The sequence below is a fragment of the Bombyx mandarina genome, chromosome 22, assembly GCF_030267445.1.
Source record: "Bombyx mandarina strain Sakado chromosome 22, ASM3026744v2".
In the NCBI taxonomy this organism is placed as follows: Eukaryota; Metazoa; Arthropoda; class Insecta; order Lepidoptera; family Bombycidae; genus Bombyx; species Bombyx mandarina.
Window position 1 is genome coordinate 13,102,691 of NC_143228.1, and position 20,402 is coordinate 13,123,092.

A 20,402-nucleotide genomic window follows, 5' to 3' on the forward strand; every position below is an offset into this window, starting at 1 on the left:
ATTTATTTGATAAAAATTGTATTAAATCACTAGCTGTTGCCAGTGGCTTTAATCAATAGAAAAACAATACCTTCAGGGAATTGGTAATATTTACTATGTTGCCTTTTTTTTAGTTTATAGAGTATATATAGGGGAACAGAATTATATAAACCCTTCGAGTATTATACATTTGTACCTCCCTTCAAACTATAGGGTATCATCGACTACCTCATTACAGAAATATCGATGGTGGGAGTATTTAATTGTGTGGGATGATAGGATGCCAGTATTGTGGTTAATAGTCACTGTATACTGTTACAATACTTTGAGAATGCTGCTACCCATTCTGTAATGAATCCTTTAGCCGTAATTTTTGAAACCCACAGAAAGAGATGGGAGTGTCATTACAGGCCTACACCAAAGGACCAAAGTTACTAAGACAAAAATGAATTTATGATAAGTCTAGTAAATTCATAATGTTTTCTGTTCATATGAGGAAGTAGATTTTTTGCTTTTTCAGATTCGAAAATGGTTTGTTTACAATAAAATTTATTTTATATTATTTACAATGTATTAAAAATCTGATTAGTTAATGAGTATATTTTATTAAAAATGGGCTACAAAATACATTTAAAAAAAAATGCATTAGAGATATTGTTGTTAGTGGTGGTGTCTATGGATCAGCCACTAGTGGTTAAGGCTTCAGAGTAACTTTTTTTTAACCTAAGCTGATAGACTTGAGAGCTCATGAGGCTTAAACCCGACAACGATGCTAACACTAACCCTAGCAAGAGCAGTGCTTTGCAGAATCTACCACCAGATTGGAAACACAACCCACAACCTACTGAGAAGATCCAGCGAGAAACTCAGTGGGCTGTGTCTGTGGGTTAACTATCTTGAACATGCTACACAGTGTTAGTCTCATAGACCAGGTCGAAATATCAAGTCAACTAATTCTTTTGTGCCCTCAGGAAAAATTGTGATACCGACCAAGGCTGCTCAGCATGCATACCAATCTGTCATAACAGTATCGGACTTGTTGCCAACTATAGTCCTCTCTGTAATAGCAAATTGGTTGCAGTAGAGCATAGCATGACTGTGTTTAAGGACTGTTTAAAGTTGGTATCAATAATAAGGTACACTGTAATCAACGAGAATATTTTTAGGGCAAATCATGGGGCGATAATCCTAATCCCTTGGTTTTGTCTATGTCTATAAATACCTCCCAGTAGCGAAACATTATAAAAGCCATAAGCAATATGTCTAAGACTCTCCATGATGGTGCCATGTTAGACAAATACACGTCACAGCCGGAGTCCCGCAAGGCTCCGCCCTCTCCCCGTTACTATTCAGTTTGTATATCAACGATATACCCCGGTCTCCGGAGACCCATCTGGCGCTCTTCGCCGATGACACCGCCATCTACTACTCGTGTAGGAAGAAGGCGTTGCTTCATCGACGACTTCAGACCGCAGCTACCACCATGGGACAGTGGTTCCGGAAGTGGCGCATCGACATTAACCCCACGAAAAGCACAGCGGTGCTCTTCAAAAGGGGTCGCCCTCCGAACACCACGCTGAGCATCCCTCTCCCGACTAGGCGCGTCAACACCCCCGCCCCCGCCGTTCGCCCAATCACGATGTACGACCAGCCCATACCGTGGGCCCCGAAGGTCAAATATTTAGGCGTCACCCTCGACAGTAGGATGACATTCCGCCCCCACATCAAGACGGTACGCGATCGTGCCGCCTTCATCCTAGGACGTCTCTACCCGATGATATGTAGGCGAAGTAAAATGTCCCTTAGAAATAAGGTGACACTCTACAAAACTTGCATACGCCCCGTCATGACCTATGCAAGTGTAGTGTTCGCTCACGCGGCCCGCATACACTTAAAATCCTTTCAAATTATTCAATCCCGTTTTTGCAGGATAGCCGTCGGAGCCCCGTGGTTCGTCAGGAACGTCGACCTCCATGACGACCTGGACTTAGAGTCCATCAGTAAGTATCTGCAGTCGGCGTCCATGCGCCACTTCGATAAAGCGGCACGACACGAGAACCCTCTCATCGTGGCCGCCGGTAACTACATTCCCGATCCTGCGGACAGAATGGAAAGCAGTCGACGTCGCCCTAAACACGTCATCTCGGATCCTCCTGATCCACTAACGGTGCTTTTAGGTACTTCAAGCACCGGTCACCGTTCTCGTCGAACCCGTCGCTTGCGACGAAGGGCTCGACGAGTAAATTAACTCTCAGACACAGCCCACTGAGTTTCTCGCCGGATCTTCTCAGTGGGTCGCGTTTCCGATCCGGTGGTAGATTCTGCGAAGCACGACTCTTGCTAGGGTTCGTGTTAGCAACATCGTCAGGTTTGAGCCCCGTGAGCTCACCTACTAAAGTTAGGGTTACGCTGACATAGCCTCTCAAGGCTCTCAGCTTAGGTAGGAAAAAAAAAAAAAAAAAAAAAAAAAAAGACAAATATTGACATCCCGATGTATAACCACATTAAAAGAAAATATTCTAAAAAAATTTATATGTTCAGATTGTGAAGTTCCTTGGCATTTATCCTATTACAACTCTTACATTTTCAAGGCATATACCACCTCATTTGAGATAATGTAGATGGTGCATCCTGTATGCTGATAAAAACTGTCTGGGTAGCCAAAAGAATATATTATCTGTATGTGGTGGATAGATAATGATCTGACAATAAATATAAATAAATATAAATATTTACTAACAATCACGCCGCGTTAACTGGTCCCGTGATAAGTTCGTAAAGAACTTGTGTTACAGGTACCAGATAACGGATATAAATGTAAGATTTTTATTATACACATACATATATTTAATATACATCCATAACCCTGGAAAAGACATTTATATTTATCATACAAATATCTTCCCTTGGCGGGATTCGAACGGGATTGTGTAGTGACCATGTCACTTACCACTACACCAGACGGCCGTAATACATGTAAGGACATGGTCCTTGTTTCTACCTAATCAATTGCATGAAACCTTGATAAAACTCATAAAGAACTAATATCTCACAAATTACTTTACTGTTGCTTTTACACAGCATAGTAAAGCTGCAAACATACTCATTTTGAATTCTATATTAAATTTATGAATTGTGTAAATTTTTTACATACTAAATCGTAGTAGTATTACCAGAAACTCTTTTGCACAAACTATACAGCTAGGGTTCTATAGGCAGCAAACATTCATTCGTCAAATTCTCATTTCCGAAGAGTTATAAAAAAATTACCAATGTAATCCAGTTTATCTTAGACTCCGGTCCAGATAATCTATTTACTACAGTGGGGTAGCCACAATAGATGGGTCACAGTGACCAGTGGGTTCAGGATCCTAACCTTCCTAGCTATCAGTAATAATTAAAACTTTGAATATTGAATCAGATGGGAAACGTCTCTTGACCCTTTGGCCTTTTACATATTACAGACAAAGCAGTCTGTCGCCCCCAAATTACTAGCAATCTCGAGTAGTTGCATTAAGTCAAAATCATTTAAACCAAATAAATAATGATTTATGTAATCTATACGTATGATACTAAAATTTAATGTTTGCTGTATTCAACTTACCTTCTGCAATCACCTTTTTTACTCTCAATTTCATGTTACCGATTTCGACAAATTGACCAACAAAATCATTTTCACTACCACCGTTTGCGCCACTTGAGCTGAAGTACCCCATTGCAGATTTAAAAACGCTCATTTTGAAATAAAAATTTCTTATAAAGTCTAAATTAAGGAAAAAAGATAAATTAATTAATCAACACCCCCTGCTTGAATCCATTTTACAATGGCAGAAACAGTGAAATGTCAAATTCTGGTTTTGTTGGCAGAATTATAAAGTAGGCTTTTTTAGGGTGTTTTATGACCTGGTAACTAAGACCTTTAAGCCATGTCTTATTTTAATTTAAATTCTTATTTTTATGAAAAATGATAATATGGAGTGAAAAGAAATGAGATCAAATGAAATGAAGATGATTAACTCGAGACATTAATCAATTGGGATGAAATGAAATGAAATGAGATAAGATGATATGGGGTGAAATGTAATCTCAGTAAAATGGTGGTCATTTATTGTGATTTTTTCAGTGGACGGATTGGAAAACTACCATTAAGTAATGGTTAATTACAGAGCATAATGCGACTCATTGACGCACAATGCCGAATTATGCTGAAGCTAAGTTGAGAATTATGCCGCATAATGGGCTTGATGTAAACTTCTTAGTTGAAATTATCAGCCATAAGTTAATAAGCTAAATAAATAAAAAAATGGATAGATATCTCCGCCCTGAAAGGTTTGATATCGACCCGTCAGATAGCTCTAGTACGAGAGCTTGGATACATTGGCGTAAAACTTTCGAAAACTTCATTTTCGTGCAGAAGCCAACCGCTTCAGAAACAGATGCACAGTCGGTTCGTCCGCCAGAAAAATGGGACAGCATAAAGTTTCAACTTTTGGTAAACCATATATCACCAAATATCTACACATATATAAGCGAAGCTACGAACTACGAAGAAGCGATCACAATACTGCAAAAACTGTATGTAAAACCAAAAAAGCTGATTTTTGCTAGACACATGTTAGAAACAAGAAACCACGACCAGAAGAAAGTATTGACACATATTTACAAGCTTTGAAACTACTTTCTAAAGATTGTGATTTTGTGGCTGTTGATGCAGAAACAAACAAAAACGATAGCGTACGTGATGCTTTCATATCCGATATATCATCGCATAAAACCAGACAAAGGATTTTAGAAAACTTAACTTTAACACTTGATCAAGCTTACAACCAAGCACTCTCTCTAGAAACTGCAGAGATCAACTCTCAAAACTTCAATACTGTCTCTTTAAATGCTGTTGCTCCAAAAGAACCAACATTAGTCTCTTCGAAATCACAAACTTTGCACAACGAGACCTGCTCTTCTGTTAATAATCCTCGACGGCAAAAATGTTTCTTTTGTGGGGGTCAAATACATCCTCGTAAGAACTGCCCTGCATTTGAAAAGACTTGTTAGCTCTGCAACAAGAAGGGGCACTTTGCCACTGTTTGTAGAAGCTCTTCTAAATTTACAAATTCTGTGGTAGTAGGTACTGAAGATCTTTCCGCTTGTATCACAGCAGCGTCACCTTCTTCATTACGTAAAGCTACTGTACCCGCTTATATTCGGGGAATAAGAGCAGAAGCACTTCTCGACACCGGCAGCTCCATCAGTTTTATAAATGACAACTTTGCAAGACTATGCGGGCTAAAAAGAAAATCCTGCAATCAGACTATTTCTATGGCCTCTCTTAATTATACTTCACAAGTAGAAGGTCAAACTTGGCAAACCTTGAAAATCGGAAATCATAGATATGATAATGTGAATCTTCTTATCGTGAAAAATCTTTGTGCTGATATAATTATCGGCCATGACGTCCTCGAAGAACATTCATCGCTAGAGTTCTCTTTCGGTGGGCCAAAACATCCACTTCAAGTATGTAACGTAGCTGAAGCATCAGTACCAGCTGTACCGCTTTTTGCGAATGTATCTCCCAACTGTAAACCTATTGCTATAAAGTCTCGAAGGCACAACAAAGAGGATAGTGAATTTATTAAAGAAGAAATCAGAAATCTTATAGCAGAGGGCGTGATTGAAGAAAGTAAATCACCGTGGAGGGCCCAAGTACTAATAACAAAAAGCGAAACTCATAAAAAACGCCTTGTAATTGATTACTCTCAGACAATTAATCGTTACACAGAACTCGACGCGTATCCTTTACCAAACATTGAGGACTTAGTTTCGAAAGTGGCAAAGAATATATTTTTCAGCCTAATAGACCTAAAAAACGCGTACCATCAAGTACCTATACTACCCGAAGAAAGGAAATTTACCGCTTTTGAAGCACTGGAAAATTCATACCAGTTCAGGCGTATTCCTTTTGGAGTAACAAATGGTGTTTCGAGCTTCCAACGAACAATCGATTGGATTATAAGAAAAGAGAAGCTTCAAAACACATATGCGTATCTTGATGATATAACTATTTCTGGCCGTACTCTTGAAGAACACGATCATAACTTAGAAAGTTTTATGAATGCCGCAAAGAAATACGGTTTAACACTGAGTATACAAAAATGCAAATTTTCTCAAAAGTCAATTAATATTCTAGGCTATAATATTCAAAACCACATAATTAAACCTGACAATGAGCGACTCAAGCCACTGATTAATTTACCTCCACCAAGCGATTTACCGACCTTAAGAAGGACACTCGGCATGTTCGCACATTATTCTAAGTGGATTCCAAAATTTTCTGAACGGATCCACTCACTTGCTAATACGACGATTTTGCCACTCACAAGCGAGCAAATTAAATGTTACGAAGGCTTGAAAAATGATATCGCAAAGTCTTCTATACATGCAATTGATGAAAATATACCTTTTACAGTGGAAACTGACGCTTCCGATCATTCCATTGCAGCAGTACTTACGCAAAATTCTAGACCAGTGGCGTTTTTCTCAAGAACGTTAAATTCAAGCGAACAAAACCATTCCGCCATTGAAAAAGAAGCGTACGCCATTGTGGAATCATCGAAGAAATGGAGACATTTCCTTATTGGTAGACACTTTAAGTTGGTAACTGACCAACGCTCGGTTTCTTTTATGTTTAATATGAAACATTCAAGTAAGATAAAGAATGAAAAGATTTGTGGCGGGTAGCCATCATACAACGCAAGATAATTGACAGATGCCTGAATCTCGCTTACGACATTTTCAAGATAAAACGCATATATACAAGTTCCGAACAACAACATTCGGACCGTCGGTCTACCGAGCAATATCATCCGCTCGGTGGAAGATCTTCTCTTTGTCGTATATATCTTCCCAAACTGGTGACCCCGACGTGATCTGAACACGCAACCTTCTGATTCATCATCAGCGCATCAAGAATTTCGGCTACCACAATCCCCACATTCTCGCAGATAAAAGCACGTCATTGACAGTCGTCCCACAGCAAGCCAGCATCGCAGCCTCAACAGGACCATCGCAGCCGACTCACCGCGCTTCCTGGTCCTACGGCACGCAACTTCACTGCCTCATCACGCCGCTACAGTTCATCGCAGCCCACGGCCGGATCATCAACGCTTGGGGTCACACATCTCCGGCGTGGCAGCTCTGCATCACATGGACTACGCACGACACGCACGCAACATTCAAGCTCAGTCTCGACTCACCGCAGACTTCGAGCAGCACTGGCGACAATCACGCAGCATTCAACTCAGTTTCGACTCACTGCAAACTTCGAGCAGCACTGGCGACACGCACGCAGCATTCAAGCTCAGCCTCGACTCACCGCAGGCTTCGAGCAGCACTGGCCCTTGCAAGCTAATCTCAGCACGGACAACGCTAATTAAAAATGACACGACCTCCAGTCTCGGAGGGGAGTGATGTGGCGGGTAGCCATCATACAACGCAAGATAATTGACAGATGCCTGAATCTCGCTTACGACATTTTCAAGATAAAACGCATATATACAAGTTCCGAACAACAACATTCGGACCGTCGGTCTACCGAGCAATATCATCCGCTCGGTGGAAGATCTTCCCTTTGTCGTATATATCTTCCCAAAGATTCAAAGATGGCGACTGGAACTTGCTGCTTTCAAATACGATATTATATACAGACCGGGGAAAGAGAACTATGCTGCTGATGCACTATGCCGAGTTTGTGCCACTGTAGAAACACGTACTGCAAAACTTTTCTCGCTGCATGAGGCTCTTTGTCATCCAGGGGTAACAAGAATGTTTCACTGGGTTCGCTCTAAAAACCTTTCCTATTCTATTGAAGAAGTCAGAACAATGACAAAATCTTGTCGAACCTGCTCTGAAATAAAACCTAGATTCTTCCGAAATACCTTTGATGACCAGAGGAAACTTGTTAAAGCGACGGCTGCTTTTGAACGCCTTAGCATAGATTTTAAAGGACCAGTTCCAACAAATAATAATAACAAATTCATACTTACCGTGATTGACGAATTTTCACGTTTCCCGTTTGCATTCCCATGTTCAGATGTAAGCTCGAAAACAGTGATTAACCATCTTAACAACTTGTTTATGATATTTGGCATGCCTTCTTACGTTTATTCAGATCGCGGAACAGCATTTCTTTCTGCTGAAGTACAGGAATTTTTACATGTTCGAGGTATTGCCACTAGTAGAACTACAGCTTATAACCCTCAAGGTAACGGTCAAGTAGAAAAATTGAATTCTACTCTTTGGAGAACGATTCTTTTGGCGCTGAAGACGAAGAATCTTTCGGTAGAAAATTGTGAACAAGTATTACCACAAGCCTTACATTCAATCCGATCATTACTTTGTACAACCATAAATTGCACTCCACATGAAAGAATGTTTAGACACCCTCGAAGATCTACAAACGGCACTTCTGTTCCATCGTGGCTTACAAATTCTGGACAAGTCTTGATGAAGAAATTTAATCGTACAAATAAATATCAGCCATTAGTAGAAGAGGTTGAATTGATACACAGCAATCCTGACTTTTCATACATTCGGCTTCCAGATGGCCGAGAAACAATAGTGTCGAATGATCACACTATTGATTATCATAACGTCGCAGAACCACTTCCGGAAACAGAAGACCAAAACTTGGAGATTCCTTCATCTAATGAAACGGGACCTGTGGTACTTGATAATAACAGAGAGCTAAAGACAGAATTACCATCATCACCACCGCCGGAGCCAACACTTCGTAGATCTGGTCGCGTCCATAAAACGCCAGGATTTTTAAAAGATTATGTTTTAAAATAGTGCGGGAGAATGATGTAAACTTCTTAGTTGAAATTATCAGCCATAAGTTGACGTCATTGTCAATCTGTTTTATTCGTTATTTGTCAATGTACCTAATGTAATCAAAGCAAATTTTACTGTTAATTTTAGCTTATTAAAACCTTATATTCAGTAAAGGTTTTCTCTTATTACAGGGCTCTTGTGCTGTAATTGGAAAACGGCCATTTAGTTTTTTGAACCTGATAGCACCGATTAATAAAACAGCTTTTGTACTGGCCTAAAGGTCTAATAGTTACCAGGTCATAAAATAAAAAAAATAAAAAAGCTTTTGTACAGTCATAGATTAAACACTTGTACAGTAAACCTGAGTAAACCAAATCTATACGTCTGACTGTAAATAATTAGTTTATTTTCAACTTATCTGAACTCAAACCTTGTTTTTTACTATAGTATGATCATAAAAAGTTAACTTTAAGATACCAAAATCTTACTAATGTATATTTTGTGATAAATAATAATTATGGGCTTTGAAATCAAAAGGTTTCAAGGTGACGTCGATGAGGAGCTTATTTGTCCTATTTGTTCCGGAGTCCTCGAAGACCCGTTACAGGTAAATAATAGCAAGATGAGTGTAAAATATAACAAAAGTTGTGGTTAGAGTGACAATTGTGATGATTCCAGGCGCCTGCTTGTGAGCACGCGTTTTGTCGAGCTTGTATTACGGAGTGGATCAGTAGACAGCCTACCTGTCCTGTAGACCGGCAAACGGTAACCGCGAGTCAGCTAAGGCCAGTTCCAAGGATACTGCGCAACCTTCTGTCCAGGCGAGTGAATTTCGTTACTAGAATTTGTGAATTTACTGTCTTTTTGTAGGTCAAAAACTTAATTGTTTGGCCTTTTATAACTATAATGTTTTCTTCTAGCCACTAATATGGTATTTTTCAATATTTTTATACCTAAAAATTGAGTAGTAACTAGTAGTACTGTGTTTTGTACTATAAACAGTAATTTAATTAATTTTTAGAATGGATTATAGTCAATAATAAAATTTTCAAATTCATTTTAAAATTATGGTAAACAATAGACTTATCAGAAAATATCCACAAAAATAAAGTAATGAAAAAAATTTTTCCTTTTGATTATTATTCAATAGTAATTATTTAAGCTTTAGGTGCAATAACCTTTATCTTAATTATGCAAAGAAAACAATTTCATAATACACATTTAAATTGATTGCTACATTAACTGGAAATGATCTCGTCAACTGACCTAGTTATGTTGTCACCACATTAATAATCAGCACAAAACCAGTTCTCTGGTTACATAATAAAGTGGTCCTGGTTTTGTATTTATTAGTAACTATGGTCATTCCTGCCACATTGAGTTTTTACTTGAAGAAAAAACATGGATAACAAAAAACCTTTCATAACTAAAAAGGATTGTTTTTCCTTGAAAACTTTTCTTAAATTACTGCAAAATTATGTTTAAAATTTTAAGTAATTGGTTTAAGTGAAATTGCAATCAAAATGTGTTTAGAAGAGATTTGTTTGTTTTTAAATGGTTTGCTTATAGAAATATGGCCATATCAATATCCATTCAAGCTCATATTCCAAATTAATGTTATCACTCTATGGAAACTAAAAATGGGTTTAGACGTGATCAAAGATGTAAAAACATACCAGGAATACCTATTATATATGTATATTTATAATCAATTGCCACATTTATTATGGAGTATCAAACACTTGATAGATTTTGCTGTGTTCATAATTATCAGGACAAAGCTTGCTTGAAAGCTTTATTTAGAAATGTTTTTTTTTGTGCTTGAAGGTGATTTAGTCTCTGAGTACTTTAACACTCTCTGTACACACTCTGTAACATCCAGATTTTTTTACATTGCCATTGTAGGTAGATGAGCATATGGCCTACCTTACGGTAATTGATTGTTAGCATGGACATTGGCAATGCTGGTGGCACAGTCAAGTTATAGCTGATCGCTGAGTATCTCTAATTTGTTTGTGGACTGGAGTTCATTCCAGAGTCTTATGCTACATGGCATAAAAGATCTGTGGAAATGCACTTTTGATGAACACAGGAGTTCCAGATAGCATGGATGAACTCCGTTCCGGTGGCCAATGGCCACATCAATGAAATGAATGAATGAGAAAAAACTAAACCTGAAATCTTTCAATAATGAAAGTTATTACTTAATTAGAGTTTAACATCATAATCTTATTTAATTATGTTTTTCAGATTATGCACAAGTTGCGACAATGCTCCACATGGCTGTAATGCCATTTTAAAACTGGACTCTCTACCTAATCATTTAGTTGAATGTAAGTGTTGACTTTTACTATCCTTTTTAGAGTAGACCAGAGCATGCTATGGTATGCATCAGAACAATAATATTTTTTATTGCTAATATGGGTGGACGAGCTCACAGCCCACCTAATGTTAAATGGTTACTGGAGCCTATAGACATCTACAACGTAAATGCGCCACTCACCTTGAGATTGAGTTCTAAGGTCTCAAGTATAGTTTTAACGGCTGCCCCGACCTTCGAACCGAAACGCATTACTGCTTCACAGCAGAAATAAGCAGGGTGGTGGTACCTACCCGTGCGGACTCACAAGAAGTCTTACCACCTTCCTAAATTTATGCTATATGATGTACATACATCTATGTGGCTTGTAGAGTGAATTAGTAATGTTGGCTATTTATGCTTGATAAAATAATATAAAATAAATGTAAGAAAATTAATTAAGACAAAATAGGAATTAATACAAAAGATATTGTAATAAAATATGTAGTACAAAGATGATTTTGCTAACTTGTTTAAAATAATTTTTAGAGAATACCTCACCTCAAGAATTAGATTCATTTCAATTGCTTGTATATTTTCTTATTTATTTTTTTCTATTAAAAATGAGAAGGAATCTGTTTCTAATATTTTTTTATTGATAACACCAAAGCTTGTATTGACAAGCTACTAAATAAAAACGAAAAGTAAATTGCTGGATAAACAGGGAAAGAACTAAACTGAACATGTACTGAACTGTTTTGTCTTCAACTATAGACTGTTTTTTAAAAGGTGTACGTTAGTAAATCGCCTATCATGAAAATATGTTTTTTAATAGCCATATTTGTATACCAATTGTACTGTATAGCTTGTCAGTTTTGTAAATCATACACAATTATGATAAGGGAAAAAAAACACCAATATACAATTATGATATGTGAGATTAGTTTATTGACACATTTCTAAGGCCCATTTCTAATAAGACACACTTTCATTAACTTATTCTTAAAAAGTCATCTATTTGTGTAAATTATTTTATTAATTGTAATCGAAATTGTAAAAAATATAAAGACCATAGATAACACCGGCCGACATCATTTTCCTTGTTCAAGTTCTGATTACTTTTTTCCACTAATTTGGTAGTGCTGATCACGAAATTATACCTCATTTTATCGTATCACATCAGGTTTTAAAAAAAATTAAGACATTGGCTATTTTAAATTTTTTGATTAAAACAAATTAAATTTTAGATTTTGGCGCTCTTTTCTCGAATCGTGCGACCTCTCGTGAGGAAATATATTAGTTGCAACAACGACACACCCATTCGAAACAGGTTACATGCAAATAAACCTCTACAGTTACTTTGTTCATAAACTTTTTACTGAAATTAGTGTGTTTATTTTTAAAAAAAACTTACGTTACGTACTTATATATTTTTTTTTAATATTTTTTTACTTATATACAAAATTTCCATGCTTCTTGTGCGTGTGGGACAGTATAGCACGAGACAAGCACTACGTTAAAAAATAATGGAATCCTCGTAAAAATCTCAAAGTAGAAACAAAAAACGTTATACAAAAAAAAATTATTAGTCCTGAAAAAATTTTACTACCTCCGCTTCATATCAAACTCGGTATGATGAAACAGTTTGTTAAAGCATTGGATAAAAACAATGCTAGTTTTGAATACCTGTGTAAAAAAATTCCAAGATTATCTGATGCAAAAATTAAAGGAGTGTTCGATGGACCGCAAATCAGATCTTTGATGGCTGATGAAAAATTTTATGCCACAATGAATAACACTGAATCAGATGCTTGGCTGGCGTTCAGAGATGTTGTCAACAATTTTCTAGGAAATAATAAACATCCCGACTATAAAAATAAGGTTGCAAACTTATTGGATAAGTATCAAAAATTGGGGTGTAATATGAGCATAAAACTCCACTTTCTAGATTCACATGTGGACTTTTTTCCTGATAATCTTGGTTGATTACAGTAAAGAGCAGGGAGAAAGGTTTCATCAGGACATAAAAACTATGGAGACAAGGTACCAAGGTCGATGGAATGTGAATATGATGGCTGATTACTGCTGGTCACTGACACGTGATATTACTGAAGATACTCACAAAAAAACTCACAAAAAAACTACACCCAGACGTAATTTTGTCACGAAACGTAAAAGATGTCACTCTAAATAGTCCTGCAGCATTGTTTAGACTCATTGTTTTCTTTGTAAATGTTCAAATATATGTTTTTGTAATATGATTATTGATTTTTTCGTTAAATTTTGAAAAAAAATGCTTTTTCCTTCTTATAAAAAAATCTGATGTGATAGGGCAAATATGTAGGTGTTTTTGTGTTTAAAATAGTATAAATTGGTGATATTTGTGGCTCAAATACAAACAACTTTCAAAAAATTTTCATTTGTCGGCCGGTGTAATTCGTTTCTGTTTTGAAATGATGTCCGTGTTTGATAATATATGGCTAATAAGATTAATTTGTCGAGCAGGTGAATTTAATCCTAAACGACCAATACCTTGTGAGGCAGGATGTGGACTGGTGATACCAAAAGATGAACTAGCCCAACATAATTGTGTACGTGAGCTTAGAGCACTGATAGCCACTCAGCAGGGGAAGCTGAATGATTACCAGCAAGAACTGGCTGAACAGAGGCTCGTTATTAATGAGCACAAACGAGAATTGGCATTATTAAAGGTATGTTTTTTACTATTTGTAGTTTTTTTTCTTAAATAACCCATTCAATGTAGATAGATATCTTATGTAAAAAGAAATGTGAACTTTAACATTATGTTAATTTATATTTATAAATATCAGTTAAGTTGTTAAAGTATAGACATGACAGACAATAACTTGGTCTTCTTAAGTTAAAAAAATTCGATTAATCGAATTCTATAAAGCAACCATTAAAATGAGATGCGCAAATCTAACCACTTTTAAATCAGGAACATTTTCTTGAAGGAGTTCATGAGAGCGATGCGCGTGTCGAATCCAACGATGCGTGCATTGGCGGACCAGATGGAGCGCGAGGAGGTGGTGCGCTGGGCCAACTCACTGGCCAGGGCGAGGGTCACCAGGTGGGGTGGCATGATCTCTACACCAGATGATGTTCTGCAGGTATTATGTACATTTTTTAATAAGAAAAAAATAATTCTCAATGTTGTAAGAAAAATTCGTATCAGCTTGCGTCATATACAGATCGCAACGCGAGTAGGTACATCGAATGTTTTAGGACTTTTCAAATAATACCTAATCTTCTGGCCACAGAATCATTGATTTTGAGTCTTTGAAAACCAAAAAATAAGCTATAAAATACTTACAAAAAGCAAGCTCTATAATAACTCACTAATATACTATAAATATAAATATTCAAATATAATGTGAATTTTACTAAAACAATTGCAGCCGAGATCCTTAAATTACACACAAATAACATACATTAGGTCTTTATCTACAAAATTGCTGTTTTACAATACTGTCCGTTATAAACCATAATTTATGTCTGGCTGGTAATAAATTCTTAAATGTAATTAATTTCATTTTCAAATTCAGTCATTTCTTTATTGATTAGTGTTTTCTTTTCACTACGTTTGTATATTTTTTATTAATATGAACGCTATAAAAATGCGAGTAATTATGGATTAGAGTTTTGTATGTATGTATGTGTGATACATTTGCTCGAAAAATATTATCCTTCGACCACCGGGTAAAACCCAAAAAATTTTATATTCCAGCAAAGTTAATACCTTGTAACTACCAGAAAGTGTTTTCACAATTTAGTTCGTTAACAGATGATGATCAAACGAAGTTTATCGGAATCCGGCTGTCCCCCGCACATCATAGACGATCTAATGGAAAATTGTCACGAGAGGCGGTGGCCGCCAGGACTGTCGTCACTTGAAACTAGACAAAATAATAGAAGGTACCGATTACAATAATGCCGAGATTTATTTTTATTTCCAAAGCTTAAGCGATCCATAATATTAAATAAAAAGAATAGGTAGTATAAATTGTTTTAGTTTTTCGTATATTTACATTTTGAATCTTGTATTGAGATATTGTCGAATAAAACAAAGTTATGCACCCTATGTTTATAATGTCATCACTAAAAAACTTCAAAAAGGGGTTTGATGTTTCATGAGATTTTCGGAAACTTTCATTAACTATAATTTTAGTTTTGTCATATTTGAACACCATTAGAGACCTTTTGATTTTTTGCCAGAAGGAGATAATAATAAAAACATATTATTCGAAGCTGTAGTTTTAAATAGCCTTTTTTTATTGCTTTGATGGGTGGATTAGCTCACAGTCCACCTGGTGTTAAGTGGTTACTGAAGCCCATAGACATCTATAACGTAAATGCGCCACCCACCTTGAGGCATAAGTTCTAAGGTCTCAGTATAGTTACAACGGCTGCCCCACCCTTCAAGCCGAAACGCATTACTGCTTCACGGCAGAAATAGGCAGGGCTGTGGTACCTACCAGTGCGGACTCACAAGAGGTCCTGCCACCAGTAAAAAATATCACAATTGCCTATCATACTGGCCCTATTAATATTTTTTTTAATGTTATAAAATTCACAGGCTATACGAAAAGTATGTTTGCAAGAGGGTGCCAGGCAAACAGGCAGTGCTGGTTCTTCATTGCGACAACACACACGTCGACGAGCACATGATGGTGGAGCCGGGGCTGGTGATGATATTCGCGCACGGAATCGAATAGCGGACTCTGAGGCGATGCGTCGTGACGTCACGGCGCCCGCTCTACTGTACAGTGACCTTTTAATGAGTGTTCTGAATGTTGCTTACGCATAGGTCAATTTATTCAAGCGTGGTAAAAGTCGTTAATTTTGGTGCGGTGCAATTGCAATGAGTTCAGTGTGCTCAGTGCGAGTTTCTTAACGTTCTCGATAGCGTAAAAGTTAAGTCAATTTTGTACACGAATACCACCTGAAATAGAATAAACGTTCACATATTAAATATTTCACCCGTCGAACATTATCGACGGGCCTGAGACGGCCATTTTGTAGCATCCATATCAATGCGTCACTGTAATCGCTTCCAATTTTGTTCAGTGTGCTTAGTGCGAGTTTTGTAACGTTCTCGATAGCGTAAAATTAAACTCAAATTTGCGTGCAGTTAGAACAGCGCCCCTAGCGGCAAACGTACGCAAACGATCCCATTCCATACAAATATGAGCTAACTTTTACGCTATCGAGAACGTTAAAAACTCTCACTAAGCACACAGAACTTACAGCGAAGTTAGTTGCTAAAACTGTGCATTTAGCTCACGAAAACCTATTATAATTAAGTGTTAAATTGTTATTGAAGGTATTGACTATGCTGACAAGCATCTCACTCACTCCATACTGACACACGGGTTAATAGTAAAGTTGGCTTCTGGAACTTTTGCCTTTGTTAAATCGAAGGCAAAACGTTTACAATAATGGTCGCCAACATAACTATTGGATTATTTTCGGTCTAACAAAAATCGTTCGGATTTATTTTTTAAAAATATCTCTTCGTGGGTAGTTTTTATTTGGAATACGGAACGGAATCTCTACTTATTTTTTAACCAACAAAGCTATTAAAACAAATCCTATTCAATTCGATTCATGAATATCCGACTTTTTGGTACTAATCTCGAGCACCGTTGAATATGACATACGTGAGCAACATTCAAAATTTTGTTTTTCAAGTAAATATGTACATGTATTAACGTTACAATACGATTGAAAATAGTTAAATGTGTCATGCGGTTTTTCGTATCGAATTTATCTGCTGACGAATTATATTGTTTTAAGAAACAGGGTGGAAAGGAACCGCTCCCGAAATGACCATTTGTATCGGTTGTTTCAATGGAAAATAATATTAATTTGTAACGACAACCGTAGACTTATCATTCGTACACAAAATTTATGCAACGTCACTTTTATTTTCCCTACCTATGCTGATAAAGCTGATAGCCTTGAGAGGCTATTTCAGCTTCACCCTAGCGTGTAGGTGAGCTCACGGGGCTCAAATCGGAGGTGTTGCTAACACTGGCCCTAGCAAGAGTAGTGCTTCGCAGAATCTACCACCGGATCGGAAACGCGACCCACTGAGAAGATCCGGCGAGAAACTCAGTGGGCTTAGATGAAGTGCGGACGTACATTGCGCGCGTTGAGACTGATGCCACCGCATGTCTTCCGGAATTATTTCTGTTTGACAATTAGACTAACTTTTTCTATTTATCAAAAAACTTAAAGTACCGTATTACTTTTTTTTTACCGTGGTAAACCTAGTCTGTATGGGCTTTTAAAACAAATTGAACACAGATCTATACTAATAATATAAAGAGGAAAGATGTGTTTGTTTGTTTGTATTGAGTAGGCTCCGAAATTACTGAACCGATTTGAAAAATTCTTTCACTGTTTGGAAGTTACACTATTCCCGAGTGACATAGGCTATAATCTTTTTTGAAAAAAATTAGGGATCTTTACCAAATCTCCAATAATGTAACCCAAGGTGTAAAAAAATTACCTAAAATATTCTTTACACCGCGTGCCCTGCGAAAACTATTGATGATAGAATAATATAATGTACTACGATTTTGTAGAACACATTGTTAATTACAAAAAGTGTCGCGACAGCACATGTCTAACTATTGTAGTTATGCCGCAATAAGTGTTCTTTTATTTAAAAATATAAAACAACGTCAAATATCGTTGAGATTTTTGTTAAAAACCCGAGCGGAGCCGGAACGGGCCGCTAGTCTCGTAATAAAAGGAATGAAACGATCCGTTAAGACTATGGAAGCTTGCAGTGCGAATAGGTTAATATACTCGCAGAGTGCGTTTCGGTACGAGACTGCTGTTTTTGGGCTAGGTACTGCACAATAGGACTTACATACGAACATTTGTTAAGTTAAAAGTTTTGGGAACACTTTGACTATTCGGTAGTACAACAACTACGCGCCTTCGTTTTCGAGAGTGGTTCCATAAAACTGTTTGAATGGAGCAGCGAATTATTTTATATAAATAGTTGATTTTTATGTTTTCAGAGAATATTAAGTTGTACGTTGAAGGATAGGTACAGGGGCAAAATAAGAAATGTGAAAAAAACAGGATTAAATGTATTTGAGGTTTTAATATTTCTAATAAAATACTAACGATATCAGTTGTGTTGTACACATTTTTTTTTTGGTAAACATTATGAATTAGAAAATACAAAGGGAGTAAAATTTTTAATGGAGTTTTGGGTGGTGCGAACGCTGCCACTTCAAGGACGCCTGATGGTTTCGTCGTTGAAAACGATTCTACGTCTATACCCACGGTCGGTGGCCGGTCAGGTAGCATAGGTCCATTCGCGGCTGTTTCGGAATATCCCTGGACCTAACTACGGATCGGCATGCGGTGCGGCGCCCACTGGTCGCTCTTATGTATCAATACTGGGATGGGTTAGAGTAACCTGTACATGATCTAAAATATTCATGCATAATACTGTGAAGTTTGAGTTATTGCTTGTTTGAGTTATACATACTGGAATAACTGTGGAGGTAGAACGATAAATAACTCATCTTAATTGGAAGCGATTTTTTTGTTTCAAGTTCACATTGTAAGGGGTATCTCCATTATATGTTACGCTTTAGACGAAATAGAATGTGAATATAGATTAATAAAATACTGATTGAATTGCGAAACTTAACATCACTACTTTTTCGGAAAAGGCAGGCACTATTGGGCCTGATGATATGTTTGGTATTTTCAACGTGATGACTTAGGTTTGTGCATTGGTAACGCGACCATGCAAACTTAAAACTAGGTTGAACTGGAGCGCAGTCTCTTAATAGTACTCACTCAGTAACTCAGTTGCGGTAGGCAACGGATAGTCTGTGTCCTAAGCATTGTTCTTGAGCGACGGTAACCCTTCATAATCAGGGGGCCGTATGCTCATCTGCCTACAAGGGCAATAAAAAAACACTTATCACGCATGTACGTAAAATATCAATGCTTTCGATTGTGACTTCTGAATATAGGCCTTTTCTAATACAGTTTTAAAGAGAAAAGCCGAACACCGAGCTCGGTGTTACGTATTAACAATGTAGGTATCAGTGTTAATGTACTTTTCGGAAATAATGAAATCAACATCAGGAAATCGAAGTATTGCCATACTAATTTACTTTGCCCCTGTAACCTTGAATATTATTAAAATATGTGTTAATTTTTTTGTTTAGCTAAATTTGTGTGTAGGAAAGTGATAAAAATGTTTGTATTTACAGAAAAAAATGTAAGATCTCAAGGATTGAAAAAGTTTATTGAATACAAATACATTATTGTAAATATGATTTTTTCTGTGTGTTTTTTAGATTCTAATGATTTAGTGCGGTCTGTTTTTTTTTTCTAAAATTGTAATGTCGACATTCTTAAAAAATGAAATTCCTTTTCTCTAAAAAAATTATGTATTAAAATCAGTATTTTAGAAATGATTATAATGTACTTGGATCATAACATTCCAAAAATAGACTTCACAGCATATCTAAATTTGTCAGTAGTATTTTTATAATAGAGATAGATTATGAGTGCTGTGTTAAAATAAGGAAGTGATTTATAGTTTTCTGGCATCTTTATTGTAGTAATTGTAACATTTTACTTTATAAAATATTCTGTATAGCTTATTTTAATTTCTCTGAAATTTTGTACTTTCATTAAAATGTTTATGTACATACTTAATATCTATTGGAATTTTTTTTATTTATTTCAAATACCCTATCGGAGGGAACTACCTTTTTATACAAGAGCCTGAGACATTTTATTTATTATCATCGAAAGCAGATACATTTATGTTCCATGGTCTTAAGTGTTCATCAATGCTCATGGCTATAGCAAAGCCAGTGGCAATATGTCACTATATCGTTAAGGACTTCTCATTTGAAGCATCGGGGAGACTCCTTCCCTTTGCCGAATTTTATAGCCGTTGTAAAAGTTACACCTAAAAACTTAGAATTCACTGGATGAAAACAATAGTTCCAGTTAGAAGTGCGAGGAAAGCTCTTAAAGAAAGTACCCAAGCAATTTTGCTTAAACCGTCAACAGTTATTGATTCGGTAAAAAGAATTTTTTTTTGAGTATAGCAACTGGCTTCGAGCGAGCTATTGTTGCCAGTATCGAGTTTAAAAGTTGTTCCAATAAAATTATAATAACTTGATTCAAATATTATGGATCGGAATGAGGTGTGTAGGTGAATGGAGTTGATTGATGCTTGTAATGAATTGGGATCATGATTAAATGAAATGAGATGAGATGA

General features: G+C 36.6%; 2 protein-coding genes across 9 annotated transcripts in view; one reads left to right on the plus strand and one right to left on the minus strand.

Annotated features, from left to right (window-relative positions):
• The window catches only part of aux (cyclin-G-associated kinase), a 348,262-nt gene extending 344,433 nt beyond the window's left edge, over positions 1 to 3,829 (minus strand). For all 5 annotated transcript variants that reach the window (XR_016324968.1, XM_028178277.2, XM_028178276.2 and 2 more), the window contains exon 1: positions 3,584 to 3,829. Coding sequence is in view for 4 of the 5 variants with exons in the window: in XM_028178277.2 (XP_028034078.2) it covers positions 3,584 to 3,716 (133 nt within the window). In the remaining variant the exon portion in view is untranslated. The remainder of the gene's footprint in view (positions 1 to 3,583) is intronic.
• A 5,307-nt stretch (positions 3,830 to 9,136) lies between these two features.
• On the plus strand, positions 9,137 to 19,840 carry elgi (E3 ubiquitin-protein ligase NRDP1 elgi). Of its 4 annotated transcripts, none has more exons than XM_028178219.2 (7): positions 9,137 to 9,412; positions 9,484 to 9,626; positions 11,056 to 11,138; positions 13,610 to 13,815; positions 14,080 to 14,238; positions 14,910 to 15,040; positions 15,702 to 19,840. In XM_028178219.2, exons 1-7 carry the CDS (start codon positions 9,323 to 9,325, stop codon positions 15,838 to 15,840), a joined length of 951 nt encoding a protein of 316 aa, XP_028034020.1. In that variant the 5' UTR covers positions 9,137 to 9,322; the 3' UTR covers positions 15,841 to 19,840. The 4 variants fall into 4 exon arrangements, with proteins under 4 accessions (XP_028034020.1, XP_028034021.1, XP_028034022.1 ...); XM_028178220.2 differs by having other exon boundaries at positions 14,080 to 14,235; XM_028178221.2 differs by having other exon boundaries at positions 14,083 to 14,238.
• Positions 19,841 to 20,402: the final 562 nt, after the last annotated feature.